This window comes from Anopheles gambiae, chromosome 2 (assembly GCF_943734735.2).
Source record: "Anopheles gambiae chromosome 2, idAnoGambNW_F1_1, whole genome shotgun sequence".
Taxonomy (NCBI): domain Eukaryota; kingdom Metazoa; phylum Arthropoda; class Insecta; order Diptera; family Culicidae; genus Anopheles; species Anopheles gambiae.
The window spans coordinates 58,619,549-58,647,371 of NC_064601.1; the positions used below are offsets into that span (position 1 = coordinate 58,619,549).

A 27,823-nucleotide genomic window follows, 5' to 3' on the forward strand; every position below is an offset into this window, starting at 1 on the left:
TCAAATACAATTTGATTTCTATAAAAATTAATTGGTCTTTCGCTATAATGCATGAAATAGTCAGGAGATGTTTGAGCGGAGTGTATGGTACCTACGTCAGAATAGCTGCTTAAGCTACTAGCAGGATTTGTTATAATTGAGTGATCTGTATTTGTGTTGACTTGTATTTCATCGTTCGATTTCCTACTCAGGGCGTCAGCAATTACATTGGCTTTGCCCTCCTTGAACTTGATATCATACTCGTAATTTTCTAACTCTAAACGTGTTTCGAATTTTTGCTTGAAGATTTTATAAATATGAGCGGTTTGTGATCTGTAACGAGTGTAAATTTTCTACCATACAAATAAGGCTTGTATTTTTGTACTGCCCACACAATCGCCAACGCTTCTTTCTCTGTAGTGGAATACTTTAATTCAGTATCATTCAGTGTTCTGCTACCAAATGCTAGAGGCTTTTCAATTCCATCTTGTATCTGCGACAGAACTGCACCGAGAGCGTAATCGCTTGCATCGGTTGTAAGAATGAATTCCTGCGTAAAGTCAGGGTATGATAGGACTTGGTCTGATGCGATTATTGTTTTTAATTTTTCAAAGCTTTGTTTAAACTCTTCGCTTTCAAAGCTTGCATTTGCCTCTTTTTTCAAACATTTTGAAAGTGGTTTGGTTATTTTCGAATAATTCTTAATAAATCTTCTATAATATCCAGCTAACCCCAAGAATTATTATTATTATTATTATTATTATTATTATTATTATTATTATTATTTATTCCGAAAGTTATCCAGCTGGCATAAGCTTACATAACATACTTATTTCTATAGTTAATGCTAAAGAACAGTGCTAACAAAAACGCATCAAAAAACATAACAAGTTTAACTGTCAATCAATCAAATAAAAATAATAAAAAAACAACATAAACTGTGGAAGCGTCATATTAAGCTATGTAAAAAGGTCCGTAAATTGTTTAAGTTTGAGTTCAAGTCGACATTGTTTCCTAGCGAGTTATAAGCACTTAACATTTTTAATAAAGGATCGTTTGATCCAAAATTAGTCGATCTGAATTCTATGTTAAATAATGTCCTGGTTCTTAACATTCTACTGGGGGCCTGAAAGTTCAATTTACTCAGAATTGACGGGGCGTCTAAAGATCCAGTAACAAGTTTGTGTATAAATAAGCACTGTGCCGTCTTTCTTCTATGTTGCAGAGGTTCTAGTCCAAATAGCAGGCACCTTGTACGGTAAGAGGGACAAACAGAATTACGAGACCATGGGAGACGGTAAAACAATGAACGAGTGAGCTTACGTTAAACCGATTCTAGCCTATCTATTAAATATTGCTGTGTCGGAGTCCAAATAATACTAGCGAATTCTAAGGTAGGACGGACAATTGCACAATACAGAGCTTTTATACTGAATGGATCTTTGAAGTCTTTCTCAACACGCAAAATAAATCCTAACAAACGGAAGGCTTTTGAAAGTATTGCTTCATAGTGGTTCTGTAACGTAATTGCTTGATTTCTTTCTTAGATGTAGGTAATTTCCATTCCAATTTTTTTTTTTTTTTACTTTTTCGGGGTCTGGCTTGATTCCCTCACATGTTACAACATGTCCTAAGAATTCAGCTTCTCTACGTAAAAACTCACACTTATCTAGCTGAATTTTAAGATTCAACATAGCTAGACGTTTTAATACCACTGAAAGATTTTTTAAGTGGGTTTGCAAGTCTTTTCCAATAGCAATTATGTCATCTAAATACACAAAACAAATTCTACCAATTAACTCGGCAAGAATACCGTTCATTGCCCGTTGAAAGGTAGCAGGGGCATTTTTGAGCCCGAATGGCATTCTGTTAAATTCGTAATGACCATTAGGGGTACTGAATGCCGTTTTTTCCCGATGTGAAGGGTCCATCTCTATTTGATGAAATCCAGATTTTAAATCTAATATGGAAAAGTATGAGGATTTGCCATGATTATCTAAAATTTCCTCGATCTGAGGCATCGGGTATTTGTCGTTAATTGTTTTGTCGTTTAATTTACGATAGTCAATAACCACTCGGATTTTTTTCATTCCAGAGGCGTCCATTTTTTTCGAACCACCCAAATGGGTGATGAGTATGGGCTACATGAAGGAGAAATTATACCGCTTTTTAATAATTCCTTGATTTGTTCTTCTACATCATGTTTCAGATGATGTGGATATCTGTAACTTTTTGTGTAAGTGGGTTCCTCATCTTTCGTTACTATTTTGTGTTTCACCACGTTAGTTGCTGTCAAATTTTCATTAGTTCTCAATAATACTTGCTGATGTTGGTGAATTATTCCTAAAAGCTCATCTAACTCAAAGTTAGACAGATGGTTTGACCGTATAATCTTTTCAATATCCTCGACTCAATATCCTCGAAATTCATCCTGAGTAGTTAATGGGATAGGTGTTATAGTTTCAAAATTATTAACATTTAATCCAAATGTTCCTAAATTGTCTGGTTTACTGGAGGATTTGCTCATTATTTTAATGACAGATTTTTTATTCGTTGAATTATATAAGCCTGGTTCAATAATTATTCCGTCACTTAATTTTAGATGACAAGGAATAAACCAGTCACCATTGCTTAAAGTGCTAATGGTTATGATATGATGGTAAACATAGTCTAAGGGATGATATTTTACGAACGGTACAGTAATGTTTTCGAAAGAAACTGTCTCGTTTTCAAAATCCAATTTAGCTTTAGTTTGTGCCATGAACTCAGCTCCATGAATTAGTCCATCAAAAAATTTATGAAATTTAATTTCATGGTAATTTAACAGGGGTAGGCCAAACCCTATAAGATTTGCTTTTCCTTCTTTCTCTATGATAATAGAACCATTTATATTGTTTATCTGGGATGATTTAGTTTTCATATTAGTTTTGATTTTTCCGGGCCTCAGGAGGTTTTTATTTGCTCCCGAGTCAATAAGCAATTTTATGATAATGCCAGATTTTAAATTTATGCATTCTATATAAGGAATATAATTTATTACTATTACTATTACTATTACTACATACTATTTTTTCATGAGGTTCCCTTGTGCCTCCCAAAAATTTACCAATAATTCGTCATCTTCCGAATTGGTAACAATCTCATTGTTATAAAGAGAAGCATTATTTCTCGTCAACCTGCTCTTAGTAGTTTCGACTTCCATCGGTTCTATTTTACTATTCCTTGGTTCTATTTTATATGAATTAGGTTTGTTGATAGCTAATGATTGTGTTTTGGTTATTTTATCGTTTGAAAAATTATTTGCCTTAAACGACCCAGTTCCTGTATTGAAGTTTCTATTGTTTTCGTTAGACGTGAATGTGCACAAGAAAGCATGCGCTTCCTCGATGCTTTTTGGACGAGCGGCTTGTGCATAGCCAAAATAGGGCTTGCGTAATCCGCTTATGTATGCTGCTAAACTATACTCATCTATAAAATCATTAATTACGTCCCATTGAGCGCTGTATTTTGCATTTTGTTTAGCACTAGATTTTATATTGTACACTATCTGTTTAGTTTTTTTATAATATTCTTCAACACTTCCATCCATGCGGTTATGCCATAATTGACAATTATAAGATGACAATTCTTTTTTGTCTCCTAGGGCGTCTATTAAAATAGCTTTAACCTCACTAAAATTAGAAGGAGTGCCATTGACACACAATACGTCTTTTGCATGACCTTCTATTTTATTGAGTACTGCAGTGAAATAAATTCGAAAAGTATTTGGTGGCACAATACTTTCAAATATTTTTAATGTTTCCTCAGCTGTATTTAACCAACACGTTAATTGTTTTTTATTCCCGTTAAATGATGGTAACATTTTTATGGGATCGGGTATTTTAAACATACTTCCGAAATCAGTTGACGCTGTTGGTTGAGTTTCAATTTCTACTCTTTGTTCGCGCACATGAACCGTGTTATTTAAACATTCTTCGTGCTGGGTTATTTTTTCCGCCATATGGTTTATCACAGTAGAAAGATTTTTAATCTGTTCCGTGAGATCAGCTTCATTCGCCATTTTGCTTTCCAATGAAAGATTTTCGATGTCGATATCGATAGAAATAGGATCGAAAGTTAATGAACTTTGCGATAATTCTTCCGTTGAATTATCTGAAATAGTTATTTCAGAATTGCTTCTCCACATTAGGAGCGGACAGGTTAATTGCCCGGCTCTTTGTTCACTTTTGTTAGCGCTTAACACGTGCTGTTAAAAGCTTACCTTACCGTTCCGTTCGCTTGTGTGTGTGAGGTCGTTAACGTCCGGGTGATAAGAAACGGCGGTATCGCAAATCGCCGCAGCTTTAAAGATCGCTATGGGACGGAACGAATTCCGGATACTCTTATTGTGAGATTTTCACTTCTCTACACTTGCACTGTTTTTAAATCTTACTAACACCGGACTACTACCGGCTGCGCCAATTATGAGTCGTTATAATTTATTTATTTTAAACACACTTTATTATCGAACCGTACTGGGTGAAGGTTGAACGCAAAGAGAGCGATCGAGTGCACGACAGGCTACGTTATTCCTCCGGGCATAACGAGTTCGGGCAGTCCGTGAGACGCGTTTGTATTACTCTGTCAAATACTTCACAGCTTCGTCATCTTGCTTCTAACTATGGTAATCTATGTGCGCCCATAGTGTTACCATAATTATATATTGCTTATATCTTGATCGGTTATACTGACGGTATGCATGTATCGCGTTGTTACGATTTTCCCTAATGGCTAATGGCTTTGTTTTTGGCTCGTTTGAGGATGATAAGCCTGTTATTACTCCATGCTGGAGAGCGTTTCTGGTGCATAATTGGCGTACAGGATTGTAGAGCATCTTTCATGAAAATCGTGAAGGCATGAACAGCTTCGTCAACAGATGGAAAGTTGGAGCAGTTAAAGGGTAGAACTGAATAGAATTATTCTTTCCTCCAGTTCGACGATATTAGCCTTTGAATAATTTAATCGTTGCTGATGTGTGTTGCTTGGATGGGAGCTAGACGCATGAGGATCATAGTGACGTATTGACCATTCGAGTGCAGGATGATAATTGTCGAGCTTGAGCAGGGCCGGTTCGGATTTAGACACGGCAGAACAGATCTCAGCGGCGTTGGAGTTAGCAAAAATTAGATCGAGTTGTCGGTTCATGGAATTTCTAACGTTGCTTAATTCATAAAGGCCGTTTGCTGCCATACCATCGATGAAAATATGATTATTTCGAGACTTAGATGACGGTTTATAGTGCATGAAAGTGGAGCGCAATGGTACATCCTCGACATCGGCTGGATTGAGTTTGGACCACGTAATGTCCCATTTGTTAAAATCTCCAGCGACAAGCAGGAGATCGTTATCTCTCATGCGTGATGAAATTTCGCGTATACTTTCCAGATGTTTGTTAACAATTATGTCGTTATATGCGTTATACGGTGGAATATATATGGCACCGATATAAACAAAAATATTGCCCAATCAAATTTTGACCCATAACTGTTCCATAGTTCGATCCGTCGATGTTATTTCGCAAGATGAAACAGAGCGAGAGCAGGCTATTAGAACGCTATTGTGTCATGTACGCATCACTGAACAAGGCACTCTCAAAATAAATGGAAGCAAACCAATTTATGTATGCCACTGCAGCTACCATTCATCTTCGAGCTTTTGATCACTCATTTGATTGAGTTTGGGAAATTGACTGTATGACTTTAGGTAATGCTATTTAAATTGTCGCTGTTTTTATATAGAGGAGTGTTACTCTTATCTCTTAGTATTTATCTTTTAATCGCGCTGAGATTCTGCACTGGATTTCTGTGGAATACAAACTACATGTTAAAAGAGCGGTGAGAGTGTTACGTTAGCTTCCGATCTTTCACTCTCTTCTGATCCTCTAAAGCAGATGTCTGCGGGCTTCAAACCTATAATGCGATTTAAGTTTTGTAACCTTTTAAATCAATTTTTTGTGTTAAATTTTGTATTGTTGTTTAAACTAAAATCTGGCTTCAATATTAGAAATTTCCGTTAGCTAAAGGTAACGTCAGAATGGCCCACAACAACGTTATTTGCAGAGCAATATTTACTTCATCTTAACAATTAACAAATCATTTTGCGATATTTGAACCGTTCCAACATCAAGTTCGTTCGAGATACTCTCACCATGCGAACTTTCTCCTACAGATGATTTACAACGTTTATCGATCATGTCTCTAGTCGTTACATCACTCTATCGTATTCCTATTTTATATTTTATTTTCCTATTCCTATTTTAAAGATATTTTCCTTGCACCTTCAGGATCCTTGCGTTCAAATTTGCTCTTTGTAGTTTGTAGAAAAATATGACGCAGGTTGAAATTGGAATGAGGAAAATAATTCAGCATAGCCTGATACAAAACAGAGCCTGCTACATTTTTTGGCATTTTTTCGGTTCAGTCAAGTTTTGCCTGAGTCGATTCGTGATGCTGTTGATGTACATATTTCTGATATCTAGCCAACAATAAACGGTATTGAAATCGCAATTACAAAACTAAAATGTTCTTATGATTCAAGGCCTGATGGCATCCCGTCCGTGGTTTTCAAGCGATGTACAAGCCTTCTAATCGTCCAATTTTGAAGTATATTTAAAGCTTCTTTATATTTTGGTACCTTTCTCGTCGAGTGGGTATCGTCTATTATGTTCCCGGTGTATAAGAAAGGTGATAAATCCGTCATAGAAAACTACCGGGGCTTTACATATGTGTGCAGGAGCCAAAATATTTTAGATCACTGTGCATCAAGCTTTAATGCCGTAAGTGCAGTTCGTTTCGTTCGTTCGACGTTCTACTGCAACATATTTATTAGATTCTGTATCTACTTGTATGCGCTCCTTTGACAATCGGTATCGGTAGTGGATACACTATACACCGACCTGAAAGCTCCTTTTGATAGTGTTTAGCCATTCAAACGGTTCAAAGTGTCCTGCGGTCTTGAGTTCTATCGGAAACCCCTGTATATTATTCATCAACGATTTAATTTATTCCGTCCCGTCCAAATACTGTTTAATGTACGCAGATAATGTGAAGATATTCATACATGTCAAAACCCATGACGATTGTCTCTTGCTCTAAGATTTTATTAACTCTTTCAGTACCTGGTGCCTTTCTAACGACATGGAACTTGCCATTGAAAATTATTTTAGTGTATCGTACCGTAGACTTAAGAATCCTGTTATTTATTATTATTTTATGAACGGTTGTTTGCCATCCCGTCGTAAAGAATCTTATGTCTTAGGAGTTACCTTAGACGAGGGTTTGAATTTTAACGTACACATTGACAACACGTTGAGTAAGGCGTTTAAACTATTTGGTTTCATTATCATACAAACCCGTGGATATGACCCCTTATGTCTGAAATCGTTGTTTACGGGTCTTGTACGATCATGCGTGGAGTACTGCTCCGTTGTTTAGTTCCCGCATGGTGTCTCAGCGATCAACAGAATTGAATGTATACATCGGAAATTTACCAGGCTTGTTTTAAAATGCGGTCCTTTGAAGGGATTCAATAATATGCCTAGTTATCGTTCTCGCTGCCTTCTATTGGGGTCACAAACACTTGAACACCGCTTCAAAGTGAAGTGTTTTTGTGGTAAAAATTTGATGCGCCTTTTTCACTAGAAAAAAATAATATTTACGCACCTTTGAGGACACTCCGTTCCAGAAACTTATTGCAAAATGAGACTAGAGGGACACTACATGGAGCTAGCTAATGTCTGCGTACAGACGGCGTCCACGGGCCTGCTCACGCCGATTGCATACGCTTCTATCTTCACCATTAACATGAGAGGGACAGGGCTTATACCACGAACGTGCCCGAAAGGTATGCATGCTTCACCCATCAGGATCTAAAGGCAAGGACAAGGCAAAAGAGACACAGAAAAGTTTCCTCACGGCGACACATGTCCTTTTGATGTGTTGTCTATGCGTCTCGCTCGGTATCACAGTGGCATACGACAGGTAAGCAGTACAAATGCTGCTACCTGATTCGCACACATGTTTAACGAACACAACTATTCGGGTTGGCTCGGTAAATGTCGAGAGGACACCGGAACGCAAGAGCGCAAACTTTTTCATGATTTTGTATGACTTCGCCTGTTTTGGACCATACGTGTAGGCGCTGACAATGAACCGCTCATTGCCATGACTCGGCAATTAAATATATTGTCTGAGCATTTCGACCTTATCATAATTATTGATACTTTCAAACGGAACTTGCTTTTAATTTTTTAATTTGGATGGCGTCACAACCCAATATAGTTAGAGATAGGGTAGAATTAATATTATATTTAAATTGTCTCAGCCGAATCGATCAAGACAAATATGGGAACAAATAAATAAATAAATAAAAACGTTAAAAGTGAACTGAACCGACTTGCGCCACACGCCAGAGTAAATTTCGGCTCCGAAACTAAAAATAAAAATTGATCGAAATTTTGTAATTCCGTGTGATTGTGCTACTGCTGTTGTAGTATGTTTGATTTTATATAGGTCGCCATGTAACCCGGCCATGCAATTGACAGCGATTTGCGAGGGCGTGTGGTGCGAGGCATGCCATACAAATTCACAGCCCCAGCGCCCTCGCATTTAATAGCTTGCGAGCCTCTGCAGTTTTTTCACGTGGCGTTTTTTGGCATAAAAGTACCGGACCAAATTTAAGTGGCCAAAATATTTATCACACTAACTCACTCCAGTGGCCGGCCGCTCACCTTCTCTATTTTTAGCGTTCAGCAGACCCCACCCCTTTTCTTTGATTTGCGCGTTCCATTCCATCTCTTTATTGATGATTGTACATCAAATGTATGCACTGCACTGTATGTTTGTTTTACCTACGACCTTGACGATGCGTGAACCGATGAATTCTGGAATTGAAGTTATATTGGTGCCATATTGGTGCATTTCGTTGCGTGCCGTATCTGATGAGGCAATTTGATTGCCATGCCGATCAATGGTTATGAAGCTAATATCAAACGAGCATAGGTGAAGATTTTATCGCACGGAAATATATTTTTTGTCCTTTATGAATCTTAATTGTTGATCTTGACTAAGCTGGTTTGATGGCAATATGAGAAAATTTATGCTTGTGTCATAATAATTTTAATCAAAACAATTTTAATTTTTATAAACAAAAAAACACTAAACATAAACACATAATCATAACATAAACAATAACATAAAAGAATAAACAAAAATATAAACAAAAGAATGCCTTTTTTACTGTTGCTACGGATGTAGCTATCTATTTATTTTGAGTAGATCGATAGCCGTTTTAAGAACTGGCTTTGTGTGTGTTTTTTTTTTATTTCTCGTAAGGACGGCCTGGTTGGCCGTATCATTATTTCTTTGTGTGGCTTTGTGTTTTTTATTATTTACTAAACTTTTGCTACTGCCGCGATTTTCGATGGCGCCCTGTCTCTCGATCAGCTGTCCTACTTGACCCTATTTGACCTGCTCCCGATTTGACCCTAATTTCGGAGATTTGGTTGTCGCACAATCTAATCGTGTCATCTCTCTTTATGAGTGTTGTACGTCATCTGCCGGGTATTTTGGGTATTTGATGGAGTTGTCAAGTCAGCTTAATGTTTGTAAATATTACTGTTCCCTGTCCGATCACACGCGGTCGATATCGTGCCAACATTCACGATTATCGTTGGATAACACTTACCCGCGGTCTGGTGTTGGTACGGTTTCCAATGACCGATCGATAGTTCATTATGTGCTATGGTTCACGGATGAGCTTTTTTTTATTTTAGACCAAAACTTGTCCACTGGGAGACCGTTCAAATTCATTGTTTGGCAAAATGCTTTGGACTTTATGTGTTTATACACTGTAAATTTTGAAATTGCGTCAAAGTGAAGTGTTAAGGCCGCGGGACACCGTACACGCTAGTGTAATTTCGATTTTCACCAGTGCATTTGGCGGCGGCTTACTGAAGCATTGTACCAAACAATTTTGAGCCGCAAAAGATTTTTTTCATTTATTTTACTCAAACTGGACTGGAAAAGCTTTTTAAATGATAAGTAAATATGTTGTGCAAGAATTTCAGCCACTTACCAATGAAACATTTTGGACCTCTCTTCTTCTTCTTCTTTGGCTCAACAACCGTTGTCGGTCAAGGCCTGCCTGTACCACTAGTGGGCTTTGGCTTTCAGTGACTAATTGATTTCCCCCCATAGCAGGATAGTCAATCCTACGTATGGCGGCACGGCTATTTGGGGATCGAACCCATGACGGGCATGTTGTTAAGTCGTACGAGTTGACAACTGTACTACGAGACCGGCAATTTGGACATTTTGGACCTAGCTTGAACAAAAACTGGGCTGCCTTGCTTTATCTTTTATACCGCACCTGCTTGCACTCATTCGCGAGCGTTAAAATATACTCTCCCGATTTCATGTTTTCGCGAATTGCCTACTGCTGTAAGAATGTATGACTGAATGTGCATCGTTTTTCTCTGTGCTTCCTCTTCTCCCCCCTCGTTCGTACTCCCTTCTTCTATCGATACGATGCGCGATTCCTGATTCGACCGCGCAGTAATATTTGTAAGGTTCCGTGACAATGATCCCGCAGCGCAAATTCGAGCAGCTTCCTGCGCAGGAAATGGGGCAAAATCTGAGCTGGCTAGCGCAAATGTTTGCCCGTTCCCCGCGCTGGACTTCAGCGATTCCTGCGCAGGCCTGCGCAGGTTTGGCGCCCTATTTTGGCGAAATGGACGAACTATTTTTGGCGGCGGAGCAAAAAAACGGTCAAAAAATTTAAAATTTTTGGCGCCCATTTTCTTGTCCGCTTCTTCTCCCTCCCTCACCCTGCCCTGCCTTACTTGCGCTTCAACCCGTGCCTTCCGCCGCCAGCTGAATGGGTGTTGTAGTGTATGCGTTGATTCATATATGTGCATTGCGGTTGTGTATACTTATTGGTGGGTGTTAGCATTTATTAATTTGTGTGTGACCTTGAGACGATGCGGGAGTAGCTGGTTTCGGATTTAAAGTGTTATCGGTGTACTGATGGTTTATTTTATTTCGTACCGCTGCTGATGAGACCATTCGATGCCCCTGCCAATCGAGGGTGACCAAGCCTATTTAAAACAAGCGTAGGAGAACTTCTAACACTAATCTAATATTTTTTTTAATTTGAACATGTTTGATCCTTTAACGACCTTCTATGCATCATGTAGCACATTGTATAGTGTGCAATAAAATATTTTTTTTAGATGTGCCGAAATCTATCTCGAGTTTTCGGGTCTCGACACACACAGGCACACATACAGCGCGGGGAAAGTGACCGTTCACTCTATCATGCCGCGATCCCCCACCCCGCCCGGCGTTTTGCATGAGGATGCGCTACAAGAAAGCTGAACCAGCCTTTCTTCCGATAAGGTAGCCGTAATCGATCATGCGATGGGGGGAGGGACTTGTGATGAGTGCGTGTTCGCGTGCGCGCTTTGGGTGGGTGCGTGCGTGCGTGCGTGCGTGCTTTTCATCCGCTGCGGCTACAAAGTCCATGCATTTTCGATCTCGCTACCTGAGAGACAACACAACCATTGGATTGGCACCACAATCTTTGCGACCGGCTCTGCTGTTGAGGGTATTAAAAAGACACACGATCGAAGCAAACGTACATGTGATATGTAGCACATTTATTTCTAATTCAGCTAGCGGACGCAAGTGGAAACAACATTTTGAATTGAATCCATACAAAAGAGGATTCTGGATTTGTTTATTACGGTGCGCGTATGGTGCTGCACCTGTCCGTCCAGAATCTGGTGGCTTGTTGGTTTGGAGTAGTTATCATGACGCCGATTGACCGGCAATGCCTTGGAATGGGCTCGGATGGGTAGGTTCATGTTTTGGTCGAGTGCATTCCGTGCATTTGTCGCCCCACAGCGGTAGACCGGCAGCACCAAAGTCAAAACAAAAACCATCCCCGAGTGTGGACTGCTATGGAAAGTTGTTCTTATTATTATTATTATTATTGGCGTAATAGCCAACGCGGTCATGCCGGCCTTTTCAGGACTTGAGTACCACGTAGCCGGATAGTCAGTTCTAGCTACGGCGGACGGTTCATACGCGATTAGAACCCACGACAGGCATGCAGATGTGCGGAATGATGGCGGTGCCGCGCGACCGCTCCTATCCAGCGGGTAACTTGCATTCTGCCACACTGTCTCCTGCTCGATGCATACGCTGCAGGGGGAAGGATGCACCTCCACGATAAAAAAAACACCGTCATGGACCAGCGGTGGATCTAACGGTAGGCGGACTAGGCGGTCACCGAAGATCTCTAGTCTGTAGTATGCCGTATGTCTACAAGTGGACAGAGTGTTAGCGACAAGGGCCCCCGGAAAGATGGTCATTGGGGCTCCGTGGCAGGAGAACCATTTGCACCCCCCCCCCCCCCCCTTGGCGACAACAATTTTAGGGCCTGTGACCGATGATCGTAGGGGTCCTATGGCCACCCCCCCCCCCTCATCCGCTGGAAATTTAAGTATACTGTTCAATCTTCCTACAGCTGTGTGTCAGTACTCCCTCTTCCCGGTCATCAGTTACCATTGACAGGTGCCTCAATTCATCTTTCCGCCTTTCATCAACACCTTCCTTTCTTTGACCGATGGATCATAACATTCCGGAAGAAAACACATTTGGCGACAGTTGTGCACACACACGCACGCTCATACCCTTGCGCAGACGGCACAGCTGCGCTTAGCTTAGTGTAACAAAGTTATGTTTAATGCTTAACACGTTCAGATTAGGCTTGGGCAATTTGATTCTTTTCAGTGAACGCGTGCGATGTAGTTCGTTCAGTATGATGAACTGAACGCGTGCGGTAGGTCAGTCGCTCAATTGGAGCTAAGTACCATTTTTTTAAATATCATGTTTAATTTTATTGAGATTTTAATGCAAGAACTAAAAGTTATTGCTTTTAAGGCTGCATTTTTAATTATAAATACTGTCAGTCCGAGATACGCGGTTCATACATAACTAGGTAACTAGGTTTTTACATTAAACCATTTATGTATCACAATTCATGCAGAAAATTTGAAAATTTCTGGTTTTTAAGAGGTTCTAAAATTTTTGGTAAAACAGTAATTTATCTTGCATTTGAGAATCCTTTGAGCCAATTATACTAATTGCACACAAGAACTTAGAAAACGTAGCTCGAGAACAAACTGTATATACTTAAGTTGATTTGTAACGAAAGCTAATCTAAACGAGTAAAATCTACAAGCTTTCTCTTTTATGTTGCTGTGCGCTTAACGAGTTCTTTTTGTGCGGTAGAGTGCGACTGACCCCACTGAATACGAGTGCGGCAGTGTGCGACTGAACTAACTGAACGCGCGTGCGGCAGTGTGCGACAAGAGCTCTTTTTGTGCGGTAGTGTGCGACTGACCCCACTGAATACGCGTGCAGCAGTGAGCGACCGAACTAACAGAACGCGCGTGCGGCAGTGTGCGAAGAGTTCTTTTTGTGCGGTAGTGTGCGACTGACCCCACTAATACGCGTGCAGCAGTGAGCGACCGAACTAACAGAACGCGCGTGCGGCAGTGTGCGACAAGAGTTCTTTTTGTGCGGTAGTGTGCGACTGACCCAACTGAACACGCGTGCGGCTGTGTGCGAATGACCCATCGGCTATGAGTGTTCTTTCTCACTCAGTATGGGGTCAGTGTGCGGCAGGAGTTCTTTTTGTGCGGCTGTGTGCGATTGATCAATCTGATCACGCTAGCAATATGTGCAATCTTTCTCGCGCAAAGTGCGATCGATCTTCTTGTGCCGTTGTGTGTGACAAATTCTGCCGACCCAAAACGAATGTTTTTTTTTTCGTTCAGTCTATGACACCGACAGTTATCTTGTATCTCTTTCAGAGCACATTTCAGTTAGTTCTGTATGCGTGCGGAAGACCTACCCGTTCACTTTTTCGCGTGCGGCGATCAACCGCACACTATAATGAACTGAGTGTGCGGCATAGGTCTCGCACAATTGTCCCATGCCTAGTTCAGATCGATGGCAGGCCCCAGGGACTGCCAGTGAACTTTCCAGCCTACGTTCTAGATGCTGGTGGAAAGGAAAGTTGATGAAAATCAGCGGCGGGCGTGTTAGTGCGAATTAGAATTAAGTGCATTGCACAGCAAACCCTTCAGCGTGAACTAGCGATTCCATAGTCATTTTTACGTGGCAGCGTTTGAACTCATTGCGCTTTTTTGGTTTGATTTGTGAAAATGCAACCTCATCGCCGCAATGTTTGTTAACGGCATTTTTAGGCGCCACAACAGCTCGCGAGCATTACAGGGTTTTCAATGATATTATTGACATGTTCAGCGAGTTGTTGATTCGTTCGGGCATATAATTGACACTTTCAGCGAGATATTGAATTGTTCGTAAGCAGGCGTTGACATGTTCAGCGATTCTGTAGTGCTGTCATTTGTTTTGTTTACACACTGTGCCGCAGGGTTCAATTTTCTATTCTTAGAAGTCCTAAAAGTAGCTAATAATCATTCCCCAAGCTGTTTAATACATGAATTAGTTAAAACAAACATATTTTTACGAAAACCGTTTGTTTACCTTCTGATGAGAATGATCCAAGCTGCAGTCCAAGGGGTACGAAAGTGACAGCTCTATAGTATCGCCGAACTTGTCAACGCCTGCTTCCGATCAATTCAATATTCCGCTGAAAGTGTCAATTATATGCCCGAACGAATCAACAACTCGCTGAACACGTCAATAATATCATTGAAAACCCTGTAACCACACGCGAGAAAGAGATAGCGCTAGGGAGGGAAAGAGCACGGACGACGGCTGACAGCGATTGGCCGTCTGACGCACCAACACATCGAAACCTTCGACAGCGCGCTCAGGCGAGGGGTATGAGGCGGAGCCAGGGACGGGCAGCTCGACGAGCTGCTCGACAAATTTGCCGTTGGAGAGAAAAGGAAGGCATGATAAAATTCTCAGAACTCCATGATTTCTGCCGTCGCTTTGCGCAGTGGGTTTTTTTGCAAACCGCAGTTTGTATATGACGTTAAATTCACCAAACCTCTTGTTTTGCTGAAATCAAGAGGTTTTGAGGTGAATTTTTGGTGAAAATTGTTGTATGGGTATGGCGGTATGAGAATAAGTTTTAAGATCATGTTCAAATGTTACACTGAACTTAATTTAATTGCAATCTTCTAATTCCCATACAAAGAGCAGGATTGCTGTTGTTGTTGTATACAACACTTTAACAGTTGGTGTAAGGTGCCTTGCGGTTTACATGTTGCTTGGAAATATTAGGGGAAGGTAGGTAAAGACGGACACGTTAAGGGAAATGGTAAAAATCTAGGGATATATAAGTTCAACGACCATGAAAATGTGCATACATTATCTTACACTCATGTTTTATCAGAAAATGTGTTGAAATTTTTAAATTTCCATCGATTTTTGCGTTTTTTTTTCATGAATGAAAAACATGTTTTTTTTCGTGCAGTTTTGAAATGTTCGGGTAAGACGGACACCTGATATGGGAAAGATGGACACCATGAAGGGTAAGATGGACACCTGTAGAAAAGGTTAGAAAGTGAAGAGTTTTACAGTATTTTAACAAATTCTATCGCTTTCCACGTCCTGGTACGTTTATAAACCAATTCTTGGCCTATTGCAACGGCGATTCATTCAGCCGTGAATTTAGGAATTGTAAACGGCGCTTGTAATATATCGTAGAATGCAGCATCTAAAGCATTATAGAAATATTGCACACTTACAGCTGATGTTGCTCCAGCTTACAGAACAACAGTCTAGAACATCCTTTTAGGAAATTTCTCCGCAAAAAGCCCACGACCCCAGTATTTATGAGGGACTTGTTAATAGTTTAATCCATTTTCCACCATGTCAAAATTCAACATTTGATTTTTGTAATCCCATAGAATTTCTCATCTATTCCTGAACAATGTCGTGGGGCCTCATCTTTTTACTGCTTAAAGTTGTCCAAGTCGTGACAAGATATTGGATTTCGTGAGGCGCCTCATCAGCGTCGAGCGAGTAATAGCATAACGAGTGGTTACTATTTTGACCGGTGTTTCATTTCTCGCTTATTTCAATACTTTCTCTAGTTACTGATTGGTTTATAGCATCGGAATACCCTTATTTAAGGTATTTGAAGAAATATATTCATCACCAATTGATATAAGAAGTAAAAAAATCAATAAATTCGGTGTTCATCTTTCCCTACAACAAGGTGTCCGACTTTCCCGCTTTGGTGTCAGAATGTTTAAACCACCAAAAACAATATTTTGTATTGCTTTTATTCTCGTTCTTTCGCCAGTTTTTTCATTAATGATCACCACAACCCATTCATGAAATAAAACTTCCGGAAATATAAACAATACAAGTTGTAGAGCTTAAGATCGGTAGTAGTCAAATTAGATCCACAAGGGTGCACATGATTGAAAATTTGTTTTGTTCGTGGATTTAACCAATTTTATATATGTTATGCCAAAAATGTTCTCAAATGTGTTGTTTTACCTTCAGTTTGGATGCTACATTGTTGAATTACTCGAAAATTACTTTTTTCATGCATTTATGAGAAGTGTCCATCTTACCCGCAGTGTCCGTCTTTACCTAACTTCCCCTACAGGGTTTTCGAGGATTATATAAACATGTTCAGCAAGTTGTAGATTCGTTCAGGCATATAATAGACTCTTTCAGCGAGATATTGAATTGTTCGGAAGTAGGCGTTGACATGTTCAGCGATTCTGTAGTGTTGTCATTTGGTTTGTTTACACCCTGTGCCGCTGCATTCAATTTTTCATTCTTAAATATCCTAAAAATAGCTAATAATCATTCCTCAAGCTGTTTAATACGTAGATTAGGTGAAAAAAGCATATTTTTTCGAAAACCGTTTGTTTACATCCTGATGAGAACGATCCAAGCTGCAGTCCAAGGGGTACGAAAGTGACAGCACTACAGTATAACCGTACATGTCTACACCTACTTCCGAACAATTCTATATCTCGCTGAAAGAGTCTATTATATGCCTGAACGAATCTACAACTCGCTGAACATGTCTATATAATCCTCGAAAACCCTGATAATGCTTGTAACGTTTTTTTCCAAATCAACGTAAAGGGCTAATCTTTTCTTTACCCTATTTTTTATTCGTTTTTCGTTTACATCTTGCAGGGTAACTGCACCAGTAACCGGCAATCCAGTTCCCAATAAAAAAATCGTCTACTATTCCGCTTTAGCTATTACAAGTTTGTTTGTAACTACTTTTTCATGAATCTGTCAAAAACAAGCTGAAAATGGCAACCTAGCAACGAGCTTTGCATGGACCTGTTCTCTTTCAAGGACCTTGGTACAACTAATGAAAAATCAACCAAGTTTATTTAAAGTTTCGGTAAAAGTAAGGCTCAGCTCTCTACGTTATAGTAGCGTTACGCGTAACGCCTGTTTATCTCAAACCCAAGCAGTAGCCGGCATCGCGAATAAATGAACTCTTTTTAACAGTTGTTTAAAGTTCATTGTGGTTTAACCGAGTTCATTTGTTGTTCATTCCTGTTAAAATAAACGATCGTCAAAACAGTTAACGACTGCTCTATATTGCATATAGGCAAACACGGGGGAAAAATTCGAGCAGTATGATTAAACGACTGTTAATTTGTATCGCATACGCTCTTGACAGTCGTTTGTTTAACGACGGCTTTAATGTTAAGGCCGGGGGCATTCTCCGTACTCGCTAGTGTAATTTTTATTTCCACTAACGCATCTGGTGGCGAATAGCGCAAGCTAGAAGTCGATATAATCTTTGTGTCAAATATATACTTGGTATCCCATCAATTTTCGACGAGACTTTAAAATATTGACCAACCTCCATAAATTGCAACAAATTAGACCGTTAGGTGTTGTTGTAGGACAAATTGTCATTCATACAAAGCGCTGCGCAACATTTATCCGCATCTTCAAATCTCTATTCATCATTGTGTAAAATTATAGCCTCCTGGAGCGTTTTTTGACAGATAAATTATACCAGTTTCTACCTTACATCCGCCTCCGCTTGGCGGCGTACGCGTTCACAAAAATTACACTAGCGAGTACGGACAATGTCCCCTGGCCTTTACAAATACGTTTGCACAAATATGTATTGAAAATTAGGGGAAGTCGGGGTTGGTTCGACACTGCGGGTAAGTTCGACACCTTGCCGTTTTTGTATTTATAGAACTTTTTGAAGACAAAAAACGTATACATATTATTTATGTCAACCGTTTCGAATATTTGAGTCACATTTCACTGATCAGAAACCTGTCAATTGTCAAAAAACAACAAAATAAACCCATGGTGGTTCTGATTGACAGCCGATGTAAGTTTTTACTTCTGAGACTTAAGGAATTGTGGCGTTATTTCAACAAATTTAGCTATTATTCTCTCACAGACCGTTTGCCAAACTCGGACTCAAAACATGTACTTTGTGTATGGTTTAGGCTTATGAAAATTAATATTGTTATGGCTTTGACCGTATTTTAGGCAGACATTAGGCCGGGTAGGCTTAACTGAAGAAAAAAATAGTCGCTGGTTTGGAATCATATTGACCGATGTTCGCCTTTTGGCTTTCGAGTTGGCAGAGAAAAATAAAACTGAACACCCTTCGATTTTATAAAAAAAGAAAAAGATTACTGGAAGAAGGCCAGGTTATTTTTTTAAAGGAATCTTAACCAATTATTCCGTAAACCAGATGCTATCGCCGCAGCTTCTACTATATGGAGTCTGGTCCGATGCTATTTGTAATGAAATTTTTGTTCTTGCTTGTAACTTCATTTTTTTTTGTATATTTCAATAATGTTTTGTGTTAATTTTTCATAAAATTGGTACGAAATACTTTGTTGAACTTCAATGAAAACTACAGGCCATCAGAGTTTGTTATTTTAAAAGCCTAAACCAATGTGTCGAAATCACCCAAGGTGTCGATTTTACCCCATCATGGTGTCGAACTTACCCGCACTGCAGTTGTGACGCAACAAAAAACGCACTTTTTAATTTTTATCAAAATGTTATCAAAATCAATCCAGGAACCGTAGTTTCTCGTAAGATGGTACATAATACACCAAAAAAGCTTTTTCGATGTCTACTAGTAAGTTTACATTGGCAAAAGTATTGCAATCAGAGGAAAACCTTAAGGTGTCGAAACTACCCCCAGTTCCCCTATAATACAGCAATTGTCCGCAGTACGCGATACTCGATATACACGAATTCGCAGTACGCGATTCCTTATAATGTGATAGCTCCATGTGTTTTTTCGATTATTTTTAAATTTTGAAATATTTTATGCTCTTTTTGAATTTTATTTATATTATAAAAACCATGTTGAAACAAATTTGTAAAAAAGATACCTGTTTTCCAATTAAAATATTCAATTCAAAATTCAGTTTCGATTTTTTTACCCCTGAACCGGTAGTATAAACTCTTTTTGTATTGCAATCTGCTATACGCAAAAACCCGAGATACGCTATTGCTGTCGGTCCCGTACGATAGCCTATATCGGATAATGACTGTAGTTAGCATGCTATAATATTAAAAATAACCGTATGATATACCTTTCATTGATTTTGTTTTAATATTATAGGGCGCGTGTCAAAGCAGGTATGCGTATTTTAGGGGCTGTAGCGTCGTCAGATGAGTGGAACGTCTCGGTAGAAAAGGAAAACACGAAACACACTGTGGCTCGTGTTACTGCTTTTCGCAAAGACCAGGATCCAGATAGTCCAACTGGAGGAAGTCGAACAAAGGATGTTTCTTCTAATGAAGCGTAAGAACATTAGGAAATTATGATCAACATTATACATAATCATTTTTAATAATATAACATTTCTATTGATTCGTGATTTTAGTGTGTTAGAAGTATTTTCATGGCTACTTGAAGTTTCAAATGATACAAAGGAATATTGGGATGGTGGGCGAATCATATGGTCTGTTAGTTATGTGAATGATGGGCCAAAACTGAAGACGGATTTTACGACTGAATCTTCTTCACAAACTAGTACCGTATTCCAAGAAGAAGGTCGAAAAAAGATTGTCGCAAAACTTGAAATACTTAAAGACGATATCCAAGCCGTTTTACCAATAGCAAAGGTCTGTTATTGTTCAATATACGAAATAAGGAATCCTTTTTTATTATCAAAATTTTATTCCTGTATTATAGAATTGGGAGCTTATGAACACGGCTGTTCTCACCGGAAGACAAGTGTCGCAAGCCATGAAAGTATTTATAGTATCACAGGCCGGAAAGATGGCAGATGTCACATTACAAACTTCATGTCAGACAGAAGACGAAAGTGTTATGAAGGTAATAGACACATACTTTGATTTTATAAACAAGCTAATAAACTGAATAATAAACAATAATTTATTCTTTTCGTAGGTATCTTCCTCGTGTAGTTCAGTATATGTTGATGGTTCAGAAGTCAGAGGTTCATCTAATGCCTCAATATTGGTGAAATATGGTACATATGCCGGATTGGCTCGATTTACAGTGTGGATGCCCGAATTTCCTTTAGAGGTATCTGTCGCAGACTTTCGTTTATCACAGATCAAAGGATGGAAAATTCCAGACGATCATAGCACGTAAGCAACTTAAAAAATCCGATATTAAGACATTACGAATGTTTAAAGAATTGTGTAACTAACACTTACACTCCTTGCAGAGTGCACGCTAAACCCATTCGTCGTAAAAAACGAGCATATAGCAACGGTGGTGTTTGGGCCCATCATGCCGATGATTTTATAAATGGTATTTCTTCCGAACGCAGTGTTTGTCGTGCAAGATATCAGCAAAGTCCAGTGGAAGTATTTGCGAGATTCGTAGCGGTGGATCAAGATTCAGGGCGTGTTAGTTATTTAATATCTCGCCGAACTGGCCTTCGAGTAACAGATCTGGTACAATCCCTGCTACGTGTAGCAGACCCAAAAATTGCCACATTAAGAGGGCGCACACTTCAAGGCCGTGCGATGGGTCGCACTGATGTTCAGGTAGTGCATGTGTTTGTTCTTTTTTATATTGTTTTTCTTACAAATCTTATATCTTATAGGTGCTTTCTCCAATAAATGGGAGGGTCATTGGGGCCAGAGAAGTGCGAGTTGGCAGTGACAAAGTGACCATTACACGTTTAATGGTTAAAGTTGTTTCCGGCTTGCAGTTGTCAATATCGGGCGATGGTTCTATTGATAATGGTTATATAGCAGAAACTACAGTGACGCGTAAATTGACTGCACAATATCAAGAAGGACTATTAGATATAGAATTAGAATTTTCTGATGGTTCGAGGACCCCGCTGAGGTTAGTGATATATATTGGCCTGTCTGTTTGATAAACTGTATGATGTTTTTATATTAGCCGGCATCGCGATTAAATGAATACATTTTAACAGTCGTTTAAAGTTTATTTTGGTTTAACCGAGCTCATTTGTTGTTCATTCCTGTTAAAATAAACGATCGTCAAAACAGTTAACGACTGCTCGATATCGCATATAGGCAAACACGGGGGAAAACTTCGAGTAGTATAATTAAACGACTGTTAATTTGTATCGCATACGCTCTTGACAGTCGTTTGTTTAACGACGGCATAGGACCAGTCGTTAAAATTTACAATTGAACTCAATGCGTTCGCGATGTCAAATTCTAGCAATTTTTAACGACTCTGGTTAATTTTTAACGACTGTTAATTTTAAACCATTTCTTTCGCGATGCCAGCTAAAGTTATGCTTTATTAGACGAAAAATTGAGGAAAGATAGCATTAAATATTTGTTCATATTACAGGGATATATCAGTTGATGATTATTTCCTGCTGGTCGAAAGTCTTGATACCGAGGTAGTAGCATTTGCGCCTATGCTTGCATCCCATCACCCACGAGTGATTGCAGTCGGAGAGGGTAATGGAGAGTTATTACGTGTTACTTTACTTCTTTCAGAAGAATGTCGATTACGTAAAAATGTACCAGTTTCTAAGCAGGTATGTAATTATAAATGACAAATTGTTGAAACAATTGTAATTGTATTTTTTTTTAATTATTCCTAGGGAATGAAAATATCTGTTGGTCCGTTGATTAGCGCTCTTGCATCCGTACACGTTGATTTTAGTAGTTCGGATAAGAATATAAAATCAGATGCAGTTCAAAATGACGGCGCTATCGGAAGAGACCGAACTAAATCGGGAAAAGAATTGAGTGATCTAGAAGATATACTTATTGGGATCCCACTGAAAGATAGCAATGATCACGATTCTGCGCCTGTTGTGCATTCTACCAGACAACATCTCCGCGGCACTGGAGGTGGTGGCATTATTAGCGGCAACAGTGGAATGGTCGGAGTATTTTCGTCAAACAAAAGTTTGGTGCATGGTGATGCATCTACGCTCGAAATTGGCATGTATGTTGTATTGAGTGCCTTTTGTTTGGCAATTGCCATATTTGTGATGTCATGTGTAGTATATGCATCGAAGTATCGACCAGTTGTGATAGATGCTAATGGTGAAGCTAGTGCCCGCGATGGCATGGGACATTCAAGTGTGTTTGATATTGGCAAAGGCAACGAATCTTGTGCAACTAATGCACATGATTGGGTTTGGTTAGGTCGGGCTACTGTAGATCGTTCAAATACAGATAATATTGCAGAGAGAGCTCCCCAATATAAAGGTAAATATGTTATGAAACATGGTGGTAACAAAATGTTGATTCATCTTAAAAACTTCTTTACAAAAATAGATTCCCGAATGCATATTATTAGCAATCCGATGAACTCAAAGTACGATGAGGTGATCGAACATGCTTCGCAAATAAATAGTTTCGATAACCCTAATCATATTCAGTTGCCTTCATCTGTGCCATTCCAAAATCGTGCAGTAAACGCAGTAAGCGAAACACCTGTTGCATTAATAGATTCTGGCACCTATAAAAAGCGTGTTCATCATAACCCTACCATCAGGTAAATTGCAAAAGTTTACTGATAGAAACAGTGCTAATTATGCTTTAACATTTTCATTTTAGTGAAGATGCACCATCACTTCCTCAACCTAGTTTTGCAACAACAGTTGTAGACCGTATTGAGTACCGTCCACCAGTTCCACCACATCGCAATATAGGAGTAACGGCTCAGTGTTCCAACAAGGTACAGAATATATAACTTTTTGTTTTATTGAATAGGATTGTCTAAGCCGTATTTTTTATATGTTGTTTCCTTAAGAAAAAACGATGCATTTACAACTGATGCATTTGCCTATATGGTTCGTTATTAAAATATAATCGTTCGTCGTTTTTGTTATCTTTTATCGGTATAATTATTCAGCAACTGCCAATTGATACTGCTGCTCAGTTAAAGGCTACAAAGCGTTATCATCATCGTGCCCCAAGAAACAGCAGCAGCATTCCATTCAATAGTGTGGATAATATTTCCTCTAACATTGCTCCTAGTTGTGGAATACAGATACACAATGCTTCTGGAATGCAAAAACGAAACATAAACCACACTCAGCATCAAATCAATGTAGCTCTGTTTAGCAATGGGAATTCTTCTCAAGCTAAACAAAACGAATCAACTCAAAACATTATAGCTAGAAGATCAAATGGATCACCGCATTCGTTTGAAAATATGGGGTTTTCTATAGTACCCGCTTCAAATTCCAGTTATTACCAAAAAGACGAAAGAAATCATCAACAACATCGAACTTCAAAAGATTTACATATGGCTGAACGCTTAGTAGAACAACCAAATGCACAAAAAACTGCGTTTAAATTTGACACTATTAATCAATCTAAAAAACACCATCAGCCCTTTGATCGTCCTAAGCCGTCAGTATTATCCGATGAAACTTATGATCAAATTCATCGAGGTTTAAATCAGCAACATGTAAAACATACGTTAGATCAATCTCCTCTTGATCTGAGTACCGAATTCAATCCAATACAGATTAAAGAGGAGTGCTGTCAAAAAACTATTTCGGGATCATCAGATGATGATGGTGGTTTTAGACTCATATTAGACCAATCTTTAAGAGATGATAATCATAAAAGGGAAGCTACAGACTCATCTTGTGCTGCTTTTGAGATGGCATCATCGAGGAAAACTAAAAAAAAACCAACAGTGGTGGGGAATCCTATGTTTTCCACAACGCCAGACAGCGAACTAGGACCGGCAGAGAGTCTAGGATTAGATGATCTAGATATGGATTATGAACAAATTATGCATTACTTCGATAATCTAAAGGTATGATGAAGATTTACCTTTAATGTATGCTTACTATTTAATACAGTTTAATCGCTAACTTAAAGAACCAAGTATTTATGGCATTCACTAAACTTTTTTTTATATTTCAGGAATCAAACGCCTGAGTGCAGGAGATCATTGCAAAGATTCGCGAAATATTAGCAACATTTCAACAACAGTACAGAAACGTTGCAAAATCTCCGCTGTCTAGTCCATCAAGTATTGCCGTTATAAAAAATTCTAACTTAGAGCAATTTTTTGAACATTTGAGTGAGTCTTATGCATAAAAAAATGACGATATTATACGATACGATGACGATATTGAATCAACGCAAAATCTGCCTCATATCATTGCAAAAATATGGTCGTGTTCACTCCTTTCATAGGTACTGAATGATTCAAACACAAGTCGTTCGTTCAGGGTTATGTTTTATTTCAAATGTTTTAATTTTTAGGTGCCATAGTGTAATAGTTTTAATTGAACTAATTTTTAATAATTGTTTAATGCTTTTTGTTTTAAAACGAGCTAGAAACATACTTAACAACGTATTACTTTATTGCCATCAAATAGAATCTCAATTCATAATAACATATTAAGATACGCTTACGTCAGTAATGTGTAGTTATAATCATCATTGCAGATTCAGTATAATTTAGTACATTTCTGCTCATTGCTCAGAACATTTTTTTTAAATATCAGTACAATTTGAACCACTGATAAACATGTTGGGTTATATTGTACTTGTCAAGCGGATCTATAAAAAAGCGATTTTGCAGTGATCATAAAATACATAAGTGTAATCGCATAACCACACTTGGTAATATTGTTGAAGTCTAGCTTAAATATACAAAACCATAACAAAATATTGCACCTGATATCATGTGAGCTTACAAAGCAAAATTCACGTATTGAATTGGAAAACAAAAATAATAAATAAACCCAGTACTGACTACTAGAGTACAATTCAAACGGTATTTTTCAGTGATACGTTTGCTGTACTTACAAAGATATGAAATTCTTCAAGTCATACGACTCATGCAAAATTCATGTACCCAGTGCTTTAATACGTGTATGCTTTAGTCTTGTACAAATGTATTAAAGTGGAAGCGTAAGTGGAATAGAGGAATTACTTGATAATGTAAAGCTGTTTTACGCTCCGAAAAAAAACAATTAAAAACATATAACATTCATGCATAAGTAACATTACCACAAATCCGTAATTCTGTCGTAACTCAAGATGAATGTGGCTAATATACAGCCTATATTTTGGCGCCTAATTTGTTTATCAAACTAGAATTTAGAATCCATTACAACTGCTGCAATGATTTGATAAATGGTGGAACTATAACTTTTTATTACAAGGCCATTTAACACAACTGCATTCTAGTCAGCAAATGCACTTTGCAAAGAACGAAGAGAAAAAAATATTTTTACTCATATTTGTGAAAAAAATAATTCTAACATGCATATAACAACATAAGTCTGTATATATATATATATATATATATATATATATATATATATATATATATATATGTATGTATATACATACATATATATATATATATATATATATATATATATATATATATATATATGTATGTATATACATACATATACATATACATATATACATATATATATACATATATATATATATATATATATATATATATATATGTATATATATATATATATATATATATATATATATATATATATATATATATATATATATATATATATATATATATATATATATATATATATATATATATATATATATATATATATATGATATATATATGATATATATATATATATATATATTTATATATATATATATATATATATATGTATATATATATATATATATATATATATATATATATATATATATATATATATATATATATATATATATATATATATATATATATGAGAAGGCAAAACAACGCAATGTGTGTACATATTCCAAAATGCTTATGCAAACAATCATAATGTTTATTCAATTGAAGATTTTTGATTCCATACACATTGTAAAATTAAGGTTCAAGTACAAGAAATCCTGCAGCTTGGAATCCTGCATGTTTGTATGTTTTGAATAGATCGTCATAGAATCTGCATTTTGGATGCTAAATATTTTGTCAATGAATATATGCTAGTTAAAAGCATTACGGCTGGGAGTGTAACTGCTTTTGTTATGAATAAAATATAAAATTCATAAAGATACTCAGAAATGTGTATTTGTTTTGGTTATGGGTGAAATGAGTACATTGTTGATGCAGATGCTTTTTTAAGTACTTATACATATTTACGAGCTATGTAAGCTATGATATCAGGTTGAATGATAAAAAACATCCAATAAGAATATGATGTCTACATTACGTTATATTGCTTTTCCAATCCTTAATTCAGAGTTGAGTTGATAAAAAACGCGATAGGATTAATTTGATTCCACGTGTTTGCTTTTTCAGCAGGGAATGTCAATATAAACTGCAAAAAAAACATTGGTAAAAAAATCTAAATTTCCAAGCATTTACTTCCACGTTATTGGTTCACAGTTATTTAAGTGAACATTATATCTTGGGCAAGATAGTGCTTTATCAATACCAAAAATTAGCTTTATAAGAGGAAAAATCCAGATGATTAACTATAGGATGCTCCATACATGCCATAAAGGGGCCGGAAACCAATGCATACTATCGCAAAATTTAGTTAATGACTAATACATAATATTGCAAAAGAAGGATAAAAAATTATATCTACGAACGGTGTGTAACATGGAAAACTTACAACAGTTTCCAATTAAAGTAATTAAAATACTATTCAGAAAAAATATAATTTTCAGTGTATTGCTGTGTTCAAAACGTTTTCAATATTAAAAAGTGGCACAAAAAATTACAAAACAGTTTGATGCTGATGCGATCAATGTCACAACAACTTTCAATCTAAAGTCCTTGCATGTTAAATCTGTTTTTTGCATTAACTGAAAGATCTTGGATTTGACATTTATCTCATTTAGTTTTATATGCACTCGCACAAGCCAAATCAGATTCAGGTGTTAAGTTGGCTGCTGTTATTTTTCTTATTTTGAAGTTATTTTCGAGTATCATACTCGGCCTCAGCACAATTTTTCGATCGGAAAAATTCTATAGGCGCTCACGTAAAACTGACAGTATAACTATTTCTTTTATACCCCTACATGAAGTTGGCCCCCCAGGTAAACAATTTTAAAAATAATTTTTTATCACCCAAAACATTTACCAACTTGCTTTTAAATAACGTTTTTCAAAAACATCAACCTTGATTTATGGCATTTTTCTGATATTCGATAATTTCCGCAGCTCAATGTGTCGCGTATTTTTCCCCATACAAAGCGGAACGATCGAATTTTTGTAGCATAGTTCATTTTGCTCGTGAGTGTCATGGTATACCAGTTTTCAAAAAGACCAGTAAAATGAACACCTTGGCGGCGAAATGAGTGTCAAATGACACCAAAATGACAGCCGGATCGATCGAATTTTTTCGATCGAAAAATGGTGCTGAAGCCGACTGTAATTGAAT

General features: G+C 37.7%; 1 protein-coding gene across 3 annotated transcripts in view; it reads left to right on the forward strand.

The window, feature by feature from the left end:
- The window catches only part of LOC1278729 (transmembrane protein 132E), a 59,382-nt gene that overhangs the window by 24,249 nt on the left and 7,310 nt on the right, over positions 1 to 27,823 (forward strand). Inside the window, exons 4-15 of one of the 3 annotated variants that reach the window (XM_061650869.1) lie at positions 19,624 to 19,806; positions 19,889 to 20,129; positions 20,200 to 20,343; positions 20,419 to 20,621; positions 20,702 to 21,026; positions 21,086 to 21,333; positions 21,814 to 22,006; positions 22,073 to 22,688; positions 22,758 to 22,977; positions 23,040 to 23,160; positions 23,338 to 24,255; positions 24,366 to 25,433. In XM_061650869.1, coding sequence (XP_061506853.1) covers positions 19,624 to 19,806; positions 19,889 to 20,129; positions 20,200 to 20,343; positions 20,419 to 20,621; positions 20,702 to 21,026; positions 21,086 to 21,333; positions 21,814 to 22,006; positions 22,073 to 22,688; positions 22,758 to 22,977; positions 23,040 to 23,160; positions 23,338 to 24,255; positions 24,366 to 24,380 — 3,427 coding nt within the window. In that variant the 3' untranslated portion in view covers positions 24,381 to 25,433. Of the gene's footprint in view, positions 1 to 19,623; positions 19,807 to 19,888; positions 20,130 to 20,199; positions 20,344 to 20,418; positions 20,622 to 20,701; positions 21,027 to 21,085; positions 21,334 to 21,813; positions 22,007 to 22,072; positions 22,689 to 22,757; positions 22,978 to 23,039; positions 23,161 to 23,337; positions 24,256 to 24,365; positions 25,434 to 27,823 lie in introns of those variants that run through there. The other 2 variants (XM_061650870.1, XM_061650871.1) reach the window with 2 other exon arrangements.